At 46.4% G+C, this 18,407-nt stretch overlaps 2 protein-coding genes across 2 annotated transcripts in view; both read left to right on the top strand.

Annotated features, from left to right (window-relative positions):
• The window catches only part of LOC146010156 (uncharacterized), a 213,030-nt gene that overhangs the window by 42,055 nt on the left and 152,568 nt on the right, over nucleotides 1–18,407 (top strand). The window lies entirely within an intron of this gene.
• On the top strand, nucleotides 12,796–15,084 carry LOC146007381 (uncharacterized; the record flags this gene model as incomplete). Its single annotated transcript, XM_083145730.1, has 1 exon — nucleotides 12,796–15,084. A coding segment is annotated over one exon (1,098 nt), but the record flags the coding sequence as incomplete, so codon positions are not given.

Genomic DNA, 18,407 nt, shown 5'->3' with positions numbered 1-18,407 from the left:
TGGATGGTGTAAGATACCAAAGGTGGATGCAGCTGTAGCGGAACTCACGTCGATTTCAACTATACCAGTGGAAGACGCGGCTGCTTTCAAGGACTCTATGGATAAGAAAGTAGAAAATTCTTTACGGAAGATGCATACCGTTTCTTCGGGGGCTCTTAAATCATCAGTAGCTATTGCTTCTGTATCCCGTGCCCTTAGACTCTGGGCAGCCAACCTACATACCGATGTAGAAGACAAGATATCAAAGTCATATATATTACGCAGCTTAGAAATAATGCAAAAATCCGTTGATTATTTATGTGAAGCATCTCTTGACTCTGTGTCTTTTGCATCAAAGTCCATGGCGGCTGGAGTGACGGCAAGAAGGGCATTGTGGCTTAAGCCATAGAGTGCCGATGCAAATTCTAAAAATAAATTGACAGCACTACCCTTTGAAGGAAATTTATTTATTTGGATCCAAACTTGACGCTATGATTCAAAAACTATCAGGAGGTAAATCTGTCCGTCTCCCACAGGACAGGAGAAATCGTTTCCCATATCCTGGGACACCTAAACCATCTTTTAAGGAGGCGAGAAGTTACAGGCCCGGAAGACCATACTATAGAAGAGGGAATCCGAACTTATCCCGTCAGTCCTTTCGGCAACCTTTTCGTGGACGATTTCAATCTGACAGAGGTGGAAGATTATGACTATCTACAAAGAATCAAGATAGGAGCGAGATTATTGAAATTCCCAGATGTATGGAGGAAGACGATTGGGGACAGATGGGTCCTGAACACAATACAGAACGGCTATTCAATAGAATTTGCGAGATTTCTGAGACAAGATCGGTTTATAAGATCCAGAATACCAAGAACGATGGAAGAAAGAAGGGAATTGTCACTGAAGATAGAACAACTTCTAGAAATAAACGCTGAAGAAGAGATTCCCAGGCAACATCACAAGAGAGGGTTTTATTCAAACGTATTTCTAGTGAAGAGTGACGGCAAGAAGGGCATTGTGGCTTAAGCCATAGAGTGCCGATGCAAATTCTAAAAATAAATTGACAGCACTACCCTTTGAAGGAAATTTATTTATTTGGATCCAAACTTGACGCTATGATTCAAAAACTATCAGGAGGTAAATCTGTCCGTCTCCCACAGGACAGGAGAAATCGTTTCCCATATCCTGGGACACCTAAACCATCTTTTAAGGAGGCGAGAAGTTACAGGCCCGGAAGACCATACTATAGAAGAGGGAATCCGAACTTATCCCGTCAGTCCTTTCGGCAACCTTTTCGTGGACGATTTCAATCTGACAGAGGTGGAAGATTATGACTATCTACAAAGAATCAAGATAGGAGCGAGATTATTGAAATTCCCAGATGTATGGAGGAAGACGATTGGGGACAGATGGGTCCTGAACACAATACAGAACGGCTATTCAATAGAATTTGCGAGATTTCTGAGACAAGATCGGTTTATAAGATCCAGAATACCAAGAACGATGGAAGAAAGAAGGGAATTGTCACTGAAGATAGAACAACTTCTAGAAATAAACGCTGAAGAAGAGATTCCCAGGCAACATCACAAGAGAGGGTTTTATTCAAACGTATTTCTAGTGAAGAAGACCAATGGGGAATACAGAACAATTCTGGATCTAAGAGACCTGAACAAAAACATATAAAAGATAAAGTTCAGGATGGAAAATTTAACGTCTATAGTGGCCGGAATAAAGAAAGGGGCATACTTAGCCTCAATAGACCTAAGGGACGCCTACTATCATATTCCAGTAAACACCTATCACAGAAAATTCCTCAGGTTCTCGGTGTCAAACAGGCACTTCCAGTTCACATGCCTACCCTTTGGGCTAAGGACGTCTCCGAGGGTATTCACAAAAGTATTGGTCACCCTGATTGCGGAGTCCTAATATGGCCATATCTGGATGATCTATTAATCGCTGGAGATTCTGAAGAAGTTGTTCTACAAAGTGTAGATCTGACATTGTCAACACTACAGATGCATGGCTGGGTTATAAAGGAAGTCAAGAGCTGTCTTTCACCAAGCCAAAATATTCAGTTCCTGGGCGTCCTAATAGACACTGTAAACTTCAATATTGCTCTCTCGTCAGAGAGATGCCTAAGAATTCAGCGAATGATAGAGACAGTCCTATACTCAAAGAAGGTGACACTGATTATGGCTGTACAATTGTTTGGCATGATGACGTCCTGCATAAAAGTCATACCCTGGGCTCAATCAAATATGAGGAAGCTTCAATGGTACCTTTACCTCTGATCCGAAGGGGATGCAGCGATCATCATCCAGTAGTACTAAAGGGCCCGATAAGAAAATCCATACTATGGTGGACAAGAGGTCTGGAGGAGAAGAGACCCAGTCTGGAGAGTCCGAGTTATTTGGTACTAACCACTGATGCCAGTCTAACCGATTGGGGTGCACACATGGCGAATGTATCAGTACAAGGAGTATGATCCCTAGAAGAGGTGATTAATTCCTGAAATGTAAGAGAACTTCAAGCAGTCTGGGAAGCAGTAAGATGATTGAAGGAGTATACCAAGGGAACTCACGTCAGAATTATGTCAGACAACGTGACGGTGGTCTCACACATAAATCATCAAGGAGGTACCAGGAGCAGAAAGTTGATGATAATGTCAGAGAATATTATGGCTTGGGCGGAGAGATATCTTCTCTCAATTTCGGCAGTGTATATACTGGGCAGAAGAAATGTAATTGCAGATTTCCTGAGTCGCAAGTTGCTGGATCCAGGAGAATGGGAACTGAACAAAGAGTTATTCAGAGAGATAATACAGAGGTTCGGAGTTCCGGAGGTAGACCTGATGGCCACTTACTCCTAACAGAAAGGTGAGGACATTCTGCTCAAAATACTATCATGCCCAAGCAGCGATGTTGGATGCCTTTACGATCAAATGGCAGTTCAAACTGGGGTACATATTTCTGCCCTCTCCCTTGATAAACAAGGTGATAAAGAAGATACAAGAGGACAAAGTAGACCTGGTGGCAATCCTAACATATTGGCCATGGAGGGGTTGGTTCTCGAATGCCCTCAGGCTATCTGTACAGAAACCATGGGAATTGCCCAACAGACCGGATCTACTGAGACAAGGTCCAGTGCTACATTCAGAACCCGCGACATTGTCTAAGGGCGTGGAGATTGAGCGGCAAATATTAAAAAAGCATAAACTCTCATCACAAGTCACTGATATGACGTTGAAGGCCAGAAAAGATGTCTCTTCATTAGCATATTACAGAACATGGATAAAATTCATCAAATGGGGTCAGTTCTCAGGTGACTTTTCTAAGATTTCCACTGGCGAAGTATTACAATTCTTGTTTGACGGATTCCTATTAGGTTTAGCAACAGCTACTATCAAGGCACAAATCTCTGCTTTGAGCATTCTACTGGACAGACCATTAGCTGAAGAGAAGATGGTCAAAAGGTTTAGCAGGGCCATGAAGAGAATTAGACCACCGATCAAATCTATTGTGGCTCCTTGGGATCTAAACCTATTGCTTACAGTGTTATTCAAACATCCGTTTGAACCACTTATAGACATTCCACTCAAACTACTTATCTGGAAAGTGGTCTTTCTGGTGGCAGTCACCTCAGCCAGACGGGTGAGTGAGTTACAAGCGCTGTGGATTGAGGAACCCTATCTGACTGTTTTTCCTGATAGAGTGGTGCTGAGGACGCACCCAGAATTTCTACCAAAGGTAATCTCAAAATTTCTCCTCAACCAAGAGATAACTCTTCCTGAGTTTTACCCAATTCCTCAGAATGAGGAGGAAGAAATGTGGCACAAATTAGATCTTGTTAGAGCCATCTCTATATACTTGAAAAGAACCAAGAGTTTTAGATCCACCAAGCACCTATTTGTAATTCCAGAAGGAATAAAGAAAGGAGAAGCACCAGTCAAACAAACCATTTTGAGATGCATAAGAGAGGTTTTCCTATTTGCCTACAAGAAAGAAAACAAGGTGGCGCCTCCTATCGTCCATGCAAACTCCACTCGGGCAGTTTCCACATCATGGGCGAATAAGGCGAAGGCATCTATTACAGAGATCTGTAGGGCTGCTACCTGGACCTCGTTTCATACTTTCTCTAACCATTACGCACTTAATGTTTCTACTGCCCACTTTGGGAATCATGTCTTACAAGGAGCTATGTCAGTTTGACTGGTCCCGAGATAATAAATATTTCATGCAGCTTTCCCTCCCGTGTGTTTACTTGGGTATGTCCCAGTGTTATGGCTGCCATGGGGATCGTAGAAGAAAGAGGCGAATTATACTCACCGATAATTCCTTTTTCTTCCTAGAGATCCCATGGCAGCCACTGATTGCCCTCCCATGTTATTACTGTGTTTTTTCTCCAGGATGACGGAGACATTCAAAAGACACTGAGGTGAAGGAGGAGGAGGAGGCTTTTATACACAAGGTAGGCGGTCCTAGAGAAAAAACTCCTGTCTAATCTATGGGGGAAGGGAAACATCCCAGTGTTATGGCTGCCATGGGATCTCTAGGAAGAAAAAGGAGTTATCGGTGAGTATAATTCGGCTCTTTCTCTTTCATCCAGTCCAGCTCACGATGGGATGTAGGAGGGTCCGCCAGGAGCCAGGCACCTATGCTTCTAATTTCTTTGGGAGCAGGCTCCTCCCTACTGCATCCCATAATGCTCCAGTTAGTTTTAAGTGCCCACAGGAGCGGGTGCTATGCTTCGCAGCTGCGTTTTTTTCTTTGGATTTTTTTGAAGATAGTTAGGTTTTTTAGTATTTTATTAATGCACTAGCTTTAGAGCAGGTTTTCCAGTGAGTTACTTCTACTTGAAGTTCATACACACAGAAGCGCGTCCTGTCAGCTCTCTGTGTGCAGAGGGACACTTTTTATTCCTTCTACACAGCGCTTAGTCTCTGTGTTAGAGACTTTCCTGGGCCCTGGGGGTGTCCTAACCGGCTCCTTGCAGAAGGAGATCTTGGGGGATGGACCCCCCCCCCCCCCGCGCGATGGCGCCTGCCATCTTGAAGGGTTTAGAGACTGAAATCCCGCCAGGGAAGTGAAGTCTCTCACAGGAGTCCGGCGCTGCTGGACGACTCCATTGTGGTCCCATGGAAGGGAGGTACAAGGAGGTAAGCAGAGACAACTGCGGGAGCGGCTGATGGGGGAGAAAGCACCAGATGGGCTAGTCTCCCCGCTGATGCAGAGACTTGGTCTCTTCCTGCACTGTGTTTTTGGTGCCTTTTCCCCGTGCTGCGGAGCTGACAGGGTGATTTTACACTGACTCCAGTCTCTTCTAACAAGCGGTTCCCTCGCTGATCGCTGACCGGAATACAGTCAGATAAGTACACTGATACATTGCTCTGTGCGGTGCCTGTTCGTTTTGCATTGTGTTTTACATGGCTGAGGGGTTTACTTCTGCTGCTGTGGAGGAGGGAGCGCTGGACATGCTTATTTACTGCAAGAAGTGTGAGGCTAAATTTACATGTGAACATGAGGATCAGGGGGATTTATGCCCGTCCTGTGAGGCTGTTCCCAGTGGGTCACGCGCCCCCCAGGACGTAGATAGCTGAACCTGCTTGGGCTTTGGCGTTGGGCAGGTCTATGAATGCTCTTACTGAGGCTTTGAATAGGCAGAAGGATTCCTTGTTAGGGTCTCCTGGCCACTTTACCTCTTCTCAGGTTTCTGGGGGGTCAGTTACCCCGGCTCAGGGGGACCCCATTTTGCTGCAAGCTATGCAGGATACTGCTCAGGGGGTTCATAAAATGACTGCCTCAATGGAGCAGTTTACAAAATCCTCTGATGAGAGGATCTGTATCAACACCACCCATTTTACAGGATTTGGATGATGATGGTATGTGTGAGGAGAACTGGAGTTGGGACATGAGTGATGAAGCTGAGGCCTTAACTTCAGGCATTGAGGATTTGATTGTGGCTGTTAGACAGACTCTGAATCTTGCAGAGGAAGAAAAGACTCCTGTCTCTTGTGTGTTTAAAAAGAGTCGCAAGGACCCTGTGTGCTTCCCCTCTGATGAGGGAATGACCTCTGTTATCAGGAAAAACTCCTGATAAAAGACTGTTGATGGCTAAAAAGTATGCTAATATGTACCCCATGCCAGAGGAACATTATGGGAAAAAGCCCCATTAGTGGGTGCATCGGTTGCTAGGCTGTCTAAATCCACTGCGTTACCTGTCCAGGGGGGTGCTGCCTTTAAAGACCCAGTGGACAAAAAGGTGGAAGGTTGCTTGAAAGCTATTTTTGAAGGCGTAGGTTATACTTTGAGGCCTATTATTGCTTCTGCTTGGGTTACAAAAGCTATGATCAAGTGGGCGAAGCAACTGAGTGGTCTTCTCCACCAAAATTCTGAGGCTTTCATACTGGCAGAGAAGTTGAGATGTGCTGCAGAATATGTTTGTGAGGCCGGTGAGGAAGGAGCTAAAATGGCGTCCAGAGTGTCTATCACCTCAGTTTCAGCTAGGAGGGCTCTTTGGCTCAAAGCGTGGGAAGCTGATAGTGAGTCCAAGAAGTCCCTTGAGAACTTGCCTTTTAAGGGGGAGCTATTGTTTGGCTCAGAGCTGGAAGCCATCATTAAACAGGCTACTGGGGGTAAAAGTACCTTCCTCCCCACCACCTCCAAGAGTTCAGGCTCCAAGTTTGGAGTTTTCAAGCCATCCTTTCGGTTGCCATTTCGGGGCGGGACGTCCAACAGAGGACAGACTGGCCGTGGCAGATTTCAGGCCAGCAGAGGAAAGTCTCGGTTTGGGGCCTTTACAAAAAAGCATGCAGCCAAAAGTGATGATAAGTCCTCTGCATGACGAGGCGGGGGCTCCCCGTTCTGGGCTCAGAGTGGGGGGTCGCCTCCTGCACTTTCGGGACCGGTGGAGGGAATCCTTAGTGGATCCTTGGGTCCTTTCCATCATTTCCGAGGGTTACCGGATAAATCTAAGAGGCATTCCACCCAAGAGATTTGTTCCTACTCCTTTGCCTCGGACTGCGTCACTGAGGTCCACTCTTTTGGGGGCAGCTTTGTCCCGAAGGGAGAAGGGAGTAGTGATTCCAGTGCCTCAGGAGGAAAGAAAACAAGGGTTTTATTCGATCCTCTTCCTAGTCCCCAAGCCAGACGGGTCTTTCAGGCCTATTCTAAATTTAAAGTCTTTAAATCTTCACTTGTGGGTAGATCATTTTTGCATGGAGTCCCTGCGTTCTGTGCTCCTGAGCATAGAGCCGGGGGAGTTGCTGGCATCTGTAGATATTCAGGATGAATATCTCCATGTGTCCATTTTCAAGGAGCACCAAGCTCTCCTAATGTTTGCAATTGGAGAAGACAATTGGCAGTTTCAGGCACTGCCGTTCGGTTTGGCTACGGCTCCGAGAGTGTTCACAAAAGTGATGGCGGTCATGGCCGCAGCTCTACGTCTAAAGGGAATAGTAATTATTCCTTATCTGGACGACCTTTTATTCAAGGCGGAGTCAGCGGGAAAACTTCAGGAACACCTGAATATTGCGACACAGTTCTTGCAAGAGCAGGGTTGGGTGCTAAACCTTCCCAAGTCGCATTTAACACCCACTTAGAGTCTGCAATTCCTCGGGGTAATCCTGGACACACACCTTCACAGGGTGTTCTTGCCACATCCCAAGGCAGTGGAGATTCGGCACATGGTGCTAACACTTATTCAGGCTCCTGCACCGAAGGTGTGGCAGGGAGTAAGGTTGCTGGGCAAAATAGTAGCGACTTTCGAGACGCTACAGTTTGCCAGATACCATTCGAGGTGCTTCCAGTGGAACATCCTAGCATGCTGGTCCGGAAATGCAAAGACAATGAAGCCGGAACGGCTGGTTCTGTCTCAGGAAACAAGAATATCCTTGGAATGGTGGACGGATATAGAGACTCTGCAGATGGGGCGTCAAGGAGCAATTGTCAGGTGCCGAGGTTTTGCGCTCGATCGAGGGACTCGTCGGCTTGGGCAGTGGATGCCATGACAATTCCTTGGTGTTTCAGTCTGGAATACATTTTTCCCCCGTTTCCAATGATCTCGAGGGTGTTGAAGAGTATAAAGAACCAGAGAGTACCAGCCATACTGATTGCACCAGATTGGCCCAGGAGGTCATGGTACTCAGACATACTGAGATTATCGACGGAATCGTGGCGACTTCCTCTTCATCCGGACTTACTAAGTCAAGGACCGCTCCTACACCTGGACATAGCTCGTCTCAATTTGACGGCATGGAGTATGAGTCCTCCTTATTGAGAAAGAAAGGTTTTTCAGAGGCGGTTATCCCTACCATGTTAAGGGCCCGAAAGCCGGTGTCTGCGGCTAATTACCATAGGGTGTGGAAGATCTACATCAGGTGGTGTGAGCGGCAGAGAGTTCATACCTCCAGGTTTAAGGTGGCGAGGCTACTGGAGTTCCTACAGGATGGCCTTTAGTCTGGTCTAAGTTTGCAATCTTTGAAAGTGCAAATTTCGGCACTTTCCATTTTCTTTCAAAAGAGGGTGGCTCTGTTGCCAGAGGTACAGACCTTTTTGCACGGTGTGACCAGGATTAAGCCTCCTTACAGGCAGCCGGTTGCACCGTGGGACTTGTCCCTTGTTTTATCCATGCTACAAAAGCCTTCTTTTGAGCCTATGAGATCAGCGGATCTCAAATATGTTTCCTGGAAACTTTCCTTTTTTATTGGCCATTGACTCGGCTAGGCGTGTGTCGGAGTTGGGTGCCTTGTCCTGCAAGTCACTATTTTTGATTTTCCATGATGACAGGGCTGTACTCAGGACAGTACCTAAATTTTTACCTAAGGTAGTATCCTCATTTCATTTGAATCAGGACATTGTTCTCCCGTTTTTTCCCCGCCTGAGGGAACGAGGGATAGGGACAGTTTGAAAAAGTTGGATGTGGTTTGCGCTTTACGAATCTATGTGAATAGGGTAAAGGATGTTCGCAAATCTGATTTGCTGCTGGTTTTGTACGATGTACATAAGATTGGGTGGCCTGCTTCAAAGCAGACAATTGCTTGTTGGTTGAGATCAACTATTGCGTTTGCCTACTGTAAGGCAGGTAGGCCTGTTCCATCTCGCATAAATGCCCACACTACAAGGTCAGTTGCTTCTTCGTGGGCGGTGCGTCATGGGGCCACAGCGGAGCAGCTGTGCAGGGCAGCCACCTGGTCCTCTGTTCCCACCTTTACAAAATGCTACAGTTTTCATGAGTTCGCGTCGTAGGACGCTTCATTTGGACGGGCAGTGATGAGAACTGGCGGTCTGAGCTTACCCTCCCAAAGGACCAGCTCGTGAACGTCCCATCGTTCAAACCCCTTTCTCTGAGTCCAGTGTGGTGACACAGCGATCCCTCCCTAACGCTCAGTAAGTTGTACCGTTCATGGTTGCCATGTTATGAGTTATAAGTTGCATATATGATGTTCAGGCATTGTACTAAGTTGTGTATCCTAGTGTGCTGTTGAAGTTTAACTGAAGCATTATGGGATGCAGTAGGGAGGAGCCTGCTCACAAAGAAATTAGAAGCATAGGTGCCTGGCTCCTGGCGGACCCTCCTACATCCCATCGTGAGCTGTGTCACCGGACTGGAAAGGGGTTCGAACGGTAAGTTCTTACAAAAATCCCCTTTTATTGCATACAGTATTTTCCGGGTTCTGTTAATACAGCTTTACAGCTATCTAAGAAATTAGGAGCCATCAGCCACTATTATACTCCTGGTCTCCCCCTCACATCATGTCACTGTGTGTTACCAGCCCAGAGATCTGACCAGTCTCCTCCCCACACTCTCTAGTGTATCTCATACATCAGGAGCCATCAGCCCCTATTATACTCCTGCTCTCCCCCTCACATCATGTCACTGTGTGTTACCAGCCCAGAGATCTGACCAGTCTCCTCCCCACACTCTCTGGTGTATCTCATACATCAGGAGCCATCAGCCCCTACTATACTCCTGCTCTCCCCCTCACATCATGTCACTGTGTGTTACCAGCCCAGAGATCTGACCAGTCTCCTCCCCACACACTCTGGAGTATCTCATACATCAGGAGCTATTTGCCCCGAATATATTTCCTGCTCTCCTCACATCATGTCACTGTGTGTTACCAGATATCTGACCAGTCTCCTCCCCACACTCTCTGGTGTATCTCATACATCAGGAGCCATCAGCCCCTATTATACGTCTGCTCTCCCCCTCACATCATGTCACTGTGTGTTACCAGCCCAGATATCTGACCAGTCTCCTCCCCGCACTCTCTGGTGTATCTCATACATCAGGAGCCATCAGCCCCTATTATACTCCCGCTCTCCCCCTCACATCATATCACTGTGTGTTACCAGCCCAGAGATCTGACCAGTCTCCTCCCCACACTCTCTGGTGTATCTCATACATAAGGAGCCATCAGCCCCTATTATACTCCCGCTCTCCCCCTCACATCATATCACTGTGTGTTACCAGCCCAGAGATCTGACCAGTCTCCTCCCCACACTCTCTGGTGTATCTCATACATCAGGAGCCATCAGCCCCTATTATACTCCTGCTCTCCCCTCACATCATGTCACTGTGTGTTACCAGCCCAGAGATCTGACCAGTCTCCTCCCCACACTCTCTGGTGTATCTCATACATCAGGAGCCATCAGCCCCTATTATACTCCTGCTCTCCCCTCACATCATGTCACTGTGTGTTACCAGCCCAGAGATCTGACCAGTCTCCTCCCCACACTCTCTGGTGTATCTCATACATCAGGAGCCATCAGCCCCTATTATACTCCCGCTCTCCCCCTCACATCATATCACTGTGTGTTACCAGCCCAGAGATCTGACCAGTCTCCTCCCCACACTCTCTGGTGTATCTCATACATCAGCAGCCAACAGTCCCTATTATACTCCTGCTCTCCCCTCACATCATATCATTGTGTGTTACCAGCCCAGAGATCTGACCAGTCTCCTCCCCGCACTCTCTGGTGTATCTCATACATCAGGAGCCATCAGCCCCTATTATACTCCTGCTCTCCCCCTCACATCATGTCACTGTGTGTTACCAGCCCAGAGATCTGACCAGTCTCCTCCCCACACTCTCTGGTGTATCTCATACATCAGGAGCCATCAGCCCCTATTATACATATGCTCTCCCCCTCACATCATGTCACTGTGTGTTACCAGCCCAGATATCTGACCAGTCTCCTCCCCGCACTCTCTGGTGTATCTCATACATCAGCAGCCAACAGTCCCTATTATACTCCTGCTCTCCCCTCACATCATATCACTGTGTGTTACCAGCCCAGAGATCTGACCAGTCTCCTCCCCACACTCTCTGGTGTATCTCATACATCAGGAGCCATCAGCCCCTATTATACTCCCGCTCTCCCCCTCACATCATATCACTGTGTGTTACCAGCCCAGAGATCTGACCAGTCTCCTCCCCACACTCTCTGGTAGAAAAGGATAATCATGATAATCAGGCGCTAATACTTTACATTGAAAATATAATAATCTAACTGTCTAACGAGATAATTCTAAGACGACTTATGGCTATTGCAGCTCCCAATAGGTATTCTGTATAACTTAATTAGATACAAATAAAATAACAATTAGGAGAGCGCTATAACAGAAGTATAGATTATTAGCATTAACTAGTAAATAAAAAAAAGATATTAGGTGTACATATTTGACACTATAATAATAATTGCCACAGATATAATCTTCTGTAGGTGGTTACTGTAATTGCATTTTGCATTCATATCCCACCGTGTGTATGCTGACAGAACAGACCCGTACCACCATCACTAGTGCTGATCCTGTAAGGTGCATATACGCAGCTCAGTAGCCAGAAGCCAATTATTTTATATTGATAGAATAGGTGAATGATACTTTCAGTCGATAGCGGCTACAGTATAGTATAGTATAACTGCGTCTTAGCAGCATCTGGATAAGTAGGTAATGAGAGAGAGAGACTAGGGGCAGAGATAAAGAGATGGGGCAGAAGGAAGAGAGCAGGGGAGAGGGGGGGCAGATGGGGTGGAGGAAAGAGAATGGGACTGGGAGAGAGTGAAAAGTAGGAAAGGGTGGGAGCAGAAAGGGGAGGTGACTGGGGGCAAGGTGATGTGGTAATATGAGGGGGGAAAGGTATGACTTTTTTTTTTTTCTTTACCAGTATCGGCAGGAATCCCGTTCACCGGTGCCGGGCTCCCCTACAAGTTCCCCTCTCCCCCTGCCTGATCCATTGTGACTAATGTCACACCTTTACATGCTCCCGCCCATTTCAGCTGCCAATTACCGCTGGCTCCTGCAGCGGGTTATATGGGCGAATGGCAGATTGCCTGTACACATAGGGCCCGATCTGTAGTCCATCCGGTTGTGGGGGGGGGGGGGCGGTGATGGGCCATGGATGGGAACGCCCAGTGTTTCATGGGCATTCCCATGTAAATTCCAGCATCATGCAGGGTGCCAGGGGCGGGTAGCTGACTTCACATGGCGTCAGCTGCCCTGAACCCTGGAGATTTCAATGATCTCTCCAGCATTGGGCACATGCGAGGGGATCCGGGTGGGGTAGCGGCTATTCGTCAGGTCGGCACTTTGGGACTTGGTACCAGGTCATCCAGAAACAGGCCCATAGCACGATGCACCAATATATCGGCCATCGGCTCTGTTGCAGAGATCACATTGGTTACAGAATTATTGCTGGCACCCCCACTGGCTGACGGACCAGCGATATATCGGCCAGTGTGTGCGCAGCAATAGACATGTTCAGTGTAAGTGATAAAACCTCCATGAACATTTCCTTCTCAATGTAACCAATTCTGTCTGTTGTCATTCATCTGTTTCCTTGTAGATGGGCGCACAAGCAGGAATACCTCGGAGGGAGATCTCATTGTGTCTCCAGATTATATACTAGAAGATAAGAACATCAGACAAGATTCTCCAGAAGAAAAACCCATTATCCCCAATACACACCCAACATTTCCCAGTGCAGATATTTCATCTGGTCCCTCTAGTCATGAGGAACCTTCTCCTGATCATTCAGACCTTACTACACACAGTACAGGTCATAAAGATGATACAGTATCATCCAGTTCTATAAGTCAGTCAGTTTTCGCTTTACATCAGAGACATCACACAAGGGACAAACCATTTTCATGTTCTGAATGTGGGAAATGTTTTGCACAGAAATCCAGTCTTGTTACACATGAGAGGGTACATACAGGTGAGAAACCATTTTCATGTTCTGAATGTGGGAAATGTTTTATAAAAACATCTAATCTTGTTACACATGAGAGGGTACATACAGGTGAGAAACCATTTTCATGTTCTGAATGTGGGAAATGTTTTACACATAAATCCAGTCTTGTTACACATGAGAGGGTACATACAGGTGAGAAACCATTTTCATGTTCTGAATGTGGGAAATGTTTTATAAACACATCTAATCTTGTTACACATGAGAGGGTACATACAGGTGAGAAACCATTTTCATGTTCTGAATGTGGGAAATGTTTTACACATAAATCCAGTCTTGTTACACATGAGAGGGGACATACAGGTGAGAAACCATTTTCATGTTCTGAGTGTGGGAAATGTTATAGGGATAAACCCAATCTTGTTATACATGAGAGGTTACATACAGGTGAGAAACCATTTTCATGTTCTGAGTGTGGCAAATGTTTTGCACAGAAATCCATTCTTGTTGTACATGAGAGGGTACATACAGGTGATAAACCATTTTCATGTTCTAAATGTGGGAAATGTTTTGCACGGAAATCCATTCTTGTTATACATGAGAGGGTACATACAGGTGAGAAACCATTTTCATGCTCTGAGTGTGGGAAATGTTATAGGAATAAATCCAATCTTGTTACACATGAGAGGGTACATACAGGTGAGAAACCATTTTCATGCTGAATGTGGGAAATGTTTTGCCAATAAATCACATCTTGTTAGACATCAGAGACACCTTTTCCATGCTTACAGTATGGGAAATGTTTTATAAATAAATGTATACTTTGTATATACCAGAAAAATAACATTTTGATGAGCAGATCTACATTAAATGTGAGCATTTATGTGAGGATACCTCTGTTGCATGCACAGGGATCATCTTAGAGTAGTCTCCCCATCCTGTGGGAGCTACATGAGGGTTCTTAAATATAAGCCCAACAGAAACTGTCCTGGCTGATGTTCCTCCACGACCAGCCCCCTCCCCCCTCTCCAGAGCTGCCGGCTTATGCTGGGTACACACCAACATGATGCAGCTTGTGAGCGGGTTGTTAGGGGAATGTATGACCCGCTCACGATCTGGTGGAGAATATGACACGCTCAGGAACTGCATCTGTTGTGTTCACGACTGAAACCCACTTCAATGGTCATTTCTCCGAACCTTCCTGCTGGAGGTAGGATCTTAGAGCAGACCGAACGATCCGCCGGGCTACACATCGGATCGGGATTGCATCAGAACGGCAGTGAAATGGACAATTTACATAAAATCGGTTGAGATTGTATCTAAATTGGCTAATTTTGGGCCAAATCATCCTGATGTGTACCCCACATTACTGTAATCATACTGCAGGCTTCCAGGCACCAGCTCAGCAGGAAGCCAGGCTGCTCCTGGGACATTTACATCCTGGGATACAACCATCCACCCAATCACTGCCCAGATATATTTTTTTTAATCAGTATTTCTTTTGTTATTATTACAATATGCATATGATACAGAGATCAGATGTTACATCCCATCCTTTCCCCTACCTTATATCTGTGCAGTGTATATGTGCTTTTTGTCTGACAAGCGATTCCATTATACCAGTGGTAGCCAACCCTAGCCCTCGAGAGCTACCAACAGTTCACATTTTCCAGACAACCTAGCTGCTGCACTCATTAATCACTGACACATTTTAAAAGATACACAGATGGAGCAAATTAGCTCACTTGTGATTCTGTGAGGAGACCTGCAAAACATGCACTGTTGGTAGCTCTCGAGGACTAGGGTTGGCTACCCCAGCATTATACCGATTATACTAAACTTACTTTGTGCCTCATCTATCTCACCTTCTGTATACTGCCATTTATAATAAAGCTATTCCTGTGTCTGTTTGGTCCTGTGTAATAGTGTGGATTTGTATAATTATTTATTTATTTATTAACAGTTTCTTATATAGCGCACACAGATTCCGCAGCGCTTTACAAAGCATAATTAGGAGCAAAAACACATAACAAATTACAGTACAAGACAGTTTAGGACAAGTACATGGTAAATATGGATAGTTGCATCAGGGGACAGGACACTGAAGCAATCATCAGGGTGGCAGAGGTTTATATATTCTAAGAAAGGCACAAGAGGAGAGAGGGCCCTGCCTGTGATGTATATGTATTGTTGTTTATACTCCTGTATAAGCCTCATAGAATTCTGACAGCGTCCATCTCTCCCACGTTTGATGACACTTTCTTACATTATTACTGTTGGTGTATGTGTACTTCTCATTATCTACTACAGCGGTTCTCAAACTGTGGGTCCTGACCTGCTCAGCGTGGGGTCGCAACTCCATGTTGCTGACCATCAGGCTGATGACTTGTCTGTTGCTGCCTACACATGTGATGAGATGACCTTTTGCAGTAGCTTGCTGGGGTCCTGTCATTATGTATTATATCTGATGGGGTCCCATAGCAAAATAGTTTGAAGACTCCTGATCTACTGTATGGTTTACCAGATGGATCCAGTGGTATAAATCCGGTGCCTCATGCGCCATCCATTTCCCTGCTATTATTACTTTTGCCAGAGCAACTTGGTTTTCCACCAGCGGTATAAACGGGCTCATTGCCGTTACCTGTGGGTTTATGCCCAAAATACATATTTTTACATCCATATAGATACAGAAGTACCAGCACACTCGCCATTCCTAGGAATGGGGTGCAAACTGCGCCCACTTCCCAGGGTGGGGTGTGGTGGCCTGTGACCACACACTCTAGTAAATACAAACACAGGGGGCCCAGCACTCACTACAACAAACTAACTCATCTTAACATTCAAATAATAAATAAATTATGGGGTTTTAGTTCCTCTCAACAGATGCAGAAAAGGCATTTGACCGGGTTGACTGGTGGCGGTCATAAGGCGCTTGGGCAGGACATTTCTGCAAAAAATATTGTCACTATACGCAGCCCCATCGGCCCAGGTCAGAGTAAACGGGATACTTCCAGAACCCATACACATCACAAATGGTACCAGACAGGGTTGCCCCCTCGCTCCTCTGATCTTTGTACTGTGCATGGAGGCACTAGCGAGTGCAATTAGGGGGAACCCTAGCATCACTGGCCTACAAGTGGGTAAGTTAAATGGAACTTTTTGCAGATGACTTGCTGGCAGTTATAACCAACCCAACAGTTTCCCTTCCCAACCTCATGGAGGAATTTGCGGTACTTGTTTCCTATCAGGGCGCCCGCTAAGTTAATTGCGCACCATGCTATTCTCCGTATAAAAATCGCATCGGATACCACAAATGCACATACACGATATTGAACGATGCGATTCGATTTCCCATAGGAAACAATGTTAAATGGATCAATTTACCCAAATCAGCATAGGGAACAATGGTAAATGGGCCAGAAACCCCAAAAAAACCCACAGAGCAGTGGAATGTCCCCCCAAAAGTAGTTGACGCCACCCCGCCATCAACGTGAACCCGAAGCGTGGCGAGCGCAGCGAGCCCGCGAGGGGCGGCGGTACGCGTCCTCCGACCTTTTCATGCCCTACTATCCACTAGGGCGTGGAGTGAGAATAGAATAGTGTGGCGAGCCACCGAGCCCGAAGCGTGGCGAGCGGACGCGGATACCTTCACAGGTAAACGCGTCCCTTCGTGGGCTTCCCAGGTGTCCGCGTCGCCATGGACACCTGGGAAGCCCGCGAGGGGACGCGTATAACTGTGAAGGTATCCGCGGGGCTCGGTGGCTCGCTGCTCTCGCCACACTATTCTATTCTCACTCCACGCCCTAGTGGATAGTAGGGCATGAAAAGGTCGGAGGACGCGTACCGCCGCCCCTCGCGGGCTCGCTGCGCTCGCCACACTTCGGGTTCACGTTGATGGCGGGGTGGCGTCAACAACTTTTGGGGGGACATTTCAATGTTCAGGGGTGTTTTTGGCCCATTTACTATTGTTCCTATGATAATTTGGCTAAATTGAGCCATTTCACATAGAAATCGGATCGGATAGCATCGTATGCCATCGTACATCATGGAGTACCGAATCCGATGCGACGCGATCCGATTTCATATCGGATCTGATCGCATCGTATGCCATTGTACATCATCGAGTACCGAATCCGATGCGACGCGATCCGATTTCATTACGGTGCCGTCCGTGGAAAACCTGGGCGCCCAGATAGGAAACAAGTACCGAATTTGCACGCTTTGGCAAAATGTCTAATTTTAAAATTAATTACTCAAAATCTACAGCATTAAATATTAATCTCTCTGACTCACCAACCTCTACCTTAGCATCATCATTTACATGGCACCCCTCCCACATAAAATATTTAGGAATACTGATACCTAGATCTCTCCCTACGACAGTTACCATTAATCATACCCCCTTATTGTGAAAACTGGGACAGGAGATGACAACATGGCTCACGCAGAGTTTTCCTGGCTTGGCTGTATAAATATAGTAAAAATGAATATCCTCCGCAGACTGCTATACCTCTTCCAGACAATTCCACTGAAGCTCCCTCCACAATTTCTGTCAGAGGCTCACAAAGCTATCAGCCACTTTGTATGGGGGGGCCGAAAACCTAGATTCAAGCACAACAACTTGTTCAGGCGGAAGACCCAGGGTGGACAGCAGCTCCCTATGATCTCAGCATACTCAGACCACAATTCTACATAGGATTATGGACTGGTCCCGCCCGGGCTCCGATAGCAAACAATGGGTTAGCTTAGAAGCGACTTCTACAAACCTCAATTTACAGGCCATACCGTGGATCCCTGCGATCAGACATTCACCACACCCGACTGTGGGACCCACAGTTTTTTAGCCCAATGGAAAAAGCTTCGTTTAAAAATGGGAATTTCGTCAGAGTTATCCCCGCTGTTCCCTATTTTTGACAACCCAATGTTCCCCCCTGGTTTGTCAGGAGGAGTAGCCACAAGATGAAAGAAGGCGGGTGTGACATGGGTGAACCACGTTCGGGCAGGGGACATACTCAAATCCTTTTCGGAACTCTGTGATAGGGTAGAGATAGCTGTTAGGTACAACTGGTTCTATCTTCAACTGCGTCACTTTATATCCTCACAGGGGGGAATAGCTACATTTCAAAGAGACCTCACACCCTTGGAGTCTATGTGCAATCAGTCCCTGTACCCCACACATATAGTATCAGGTATCTAAAAGATCCTGATACATGATTATTTCCCTGACAACCCCTCT

This window comes from Crinia signifera, chromosome 6 (assembly GCF_055691185.1).
Source record: "Crinia signifera chromosome 6, ASM5569118v1, whole genome shotgun sequence".
NCBI classification, from domain to species: Eukaryota; Metazoa; Chordata; class Amphibia; order Anura; family Myobatrachidae; genus Crinia; species Crinia signifera.
Note: the sequence above shows the minus strand (reverse complement) of the source record. Positions and strands in the feature narration are given on the sequence as shown.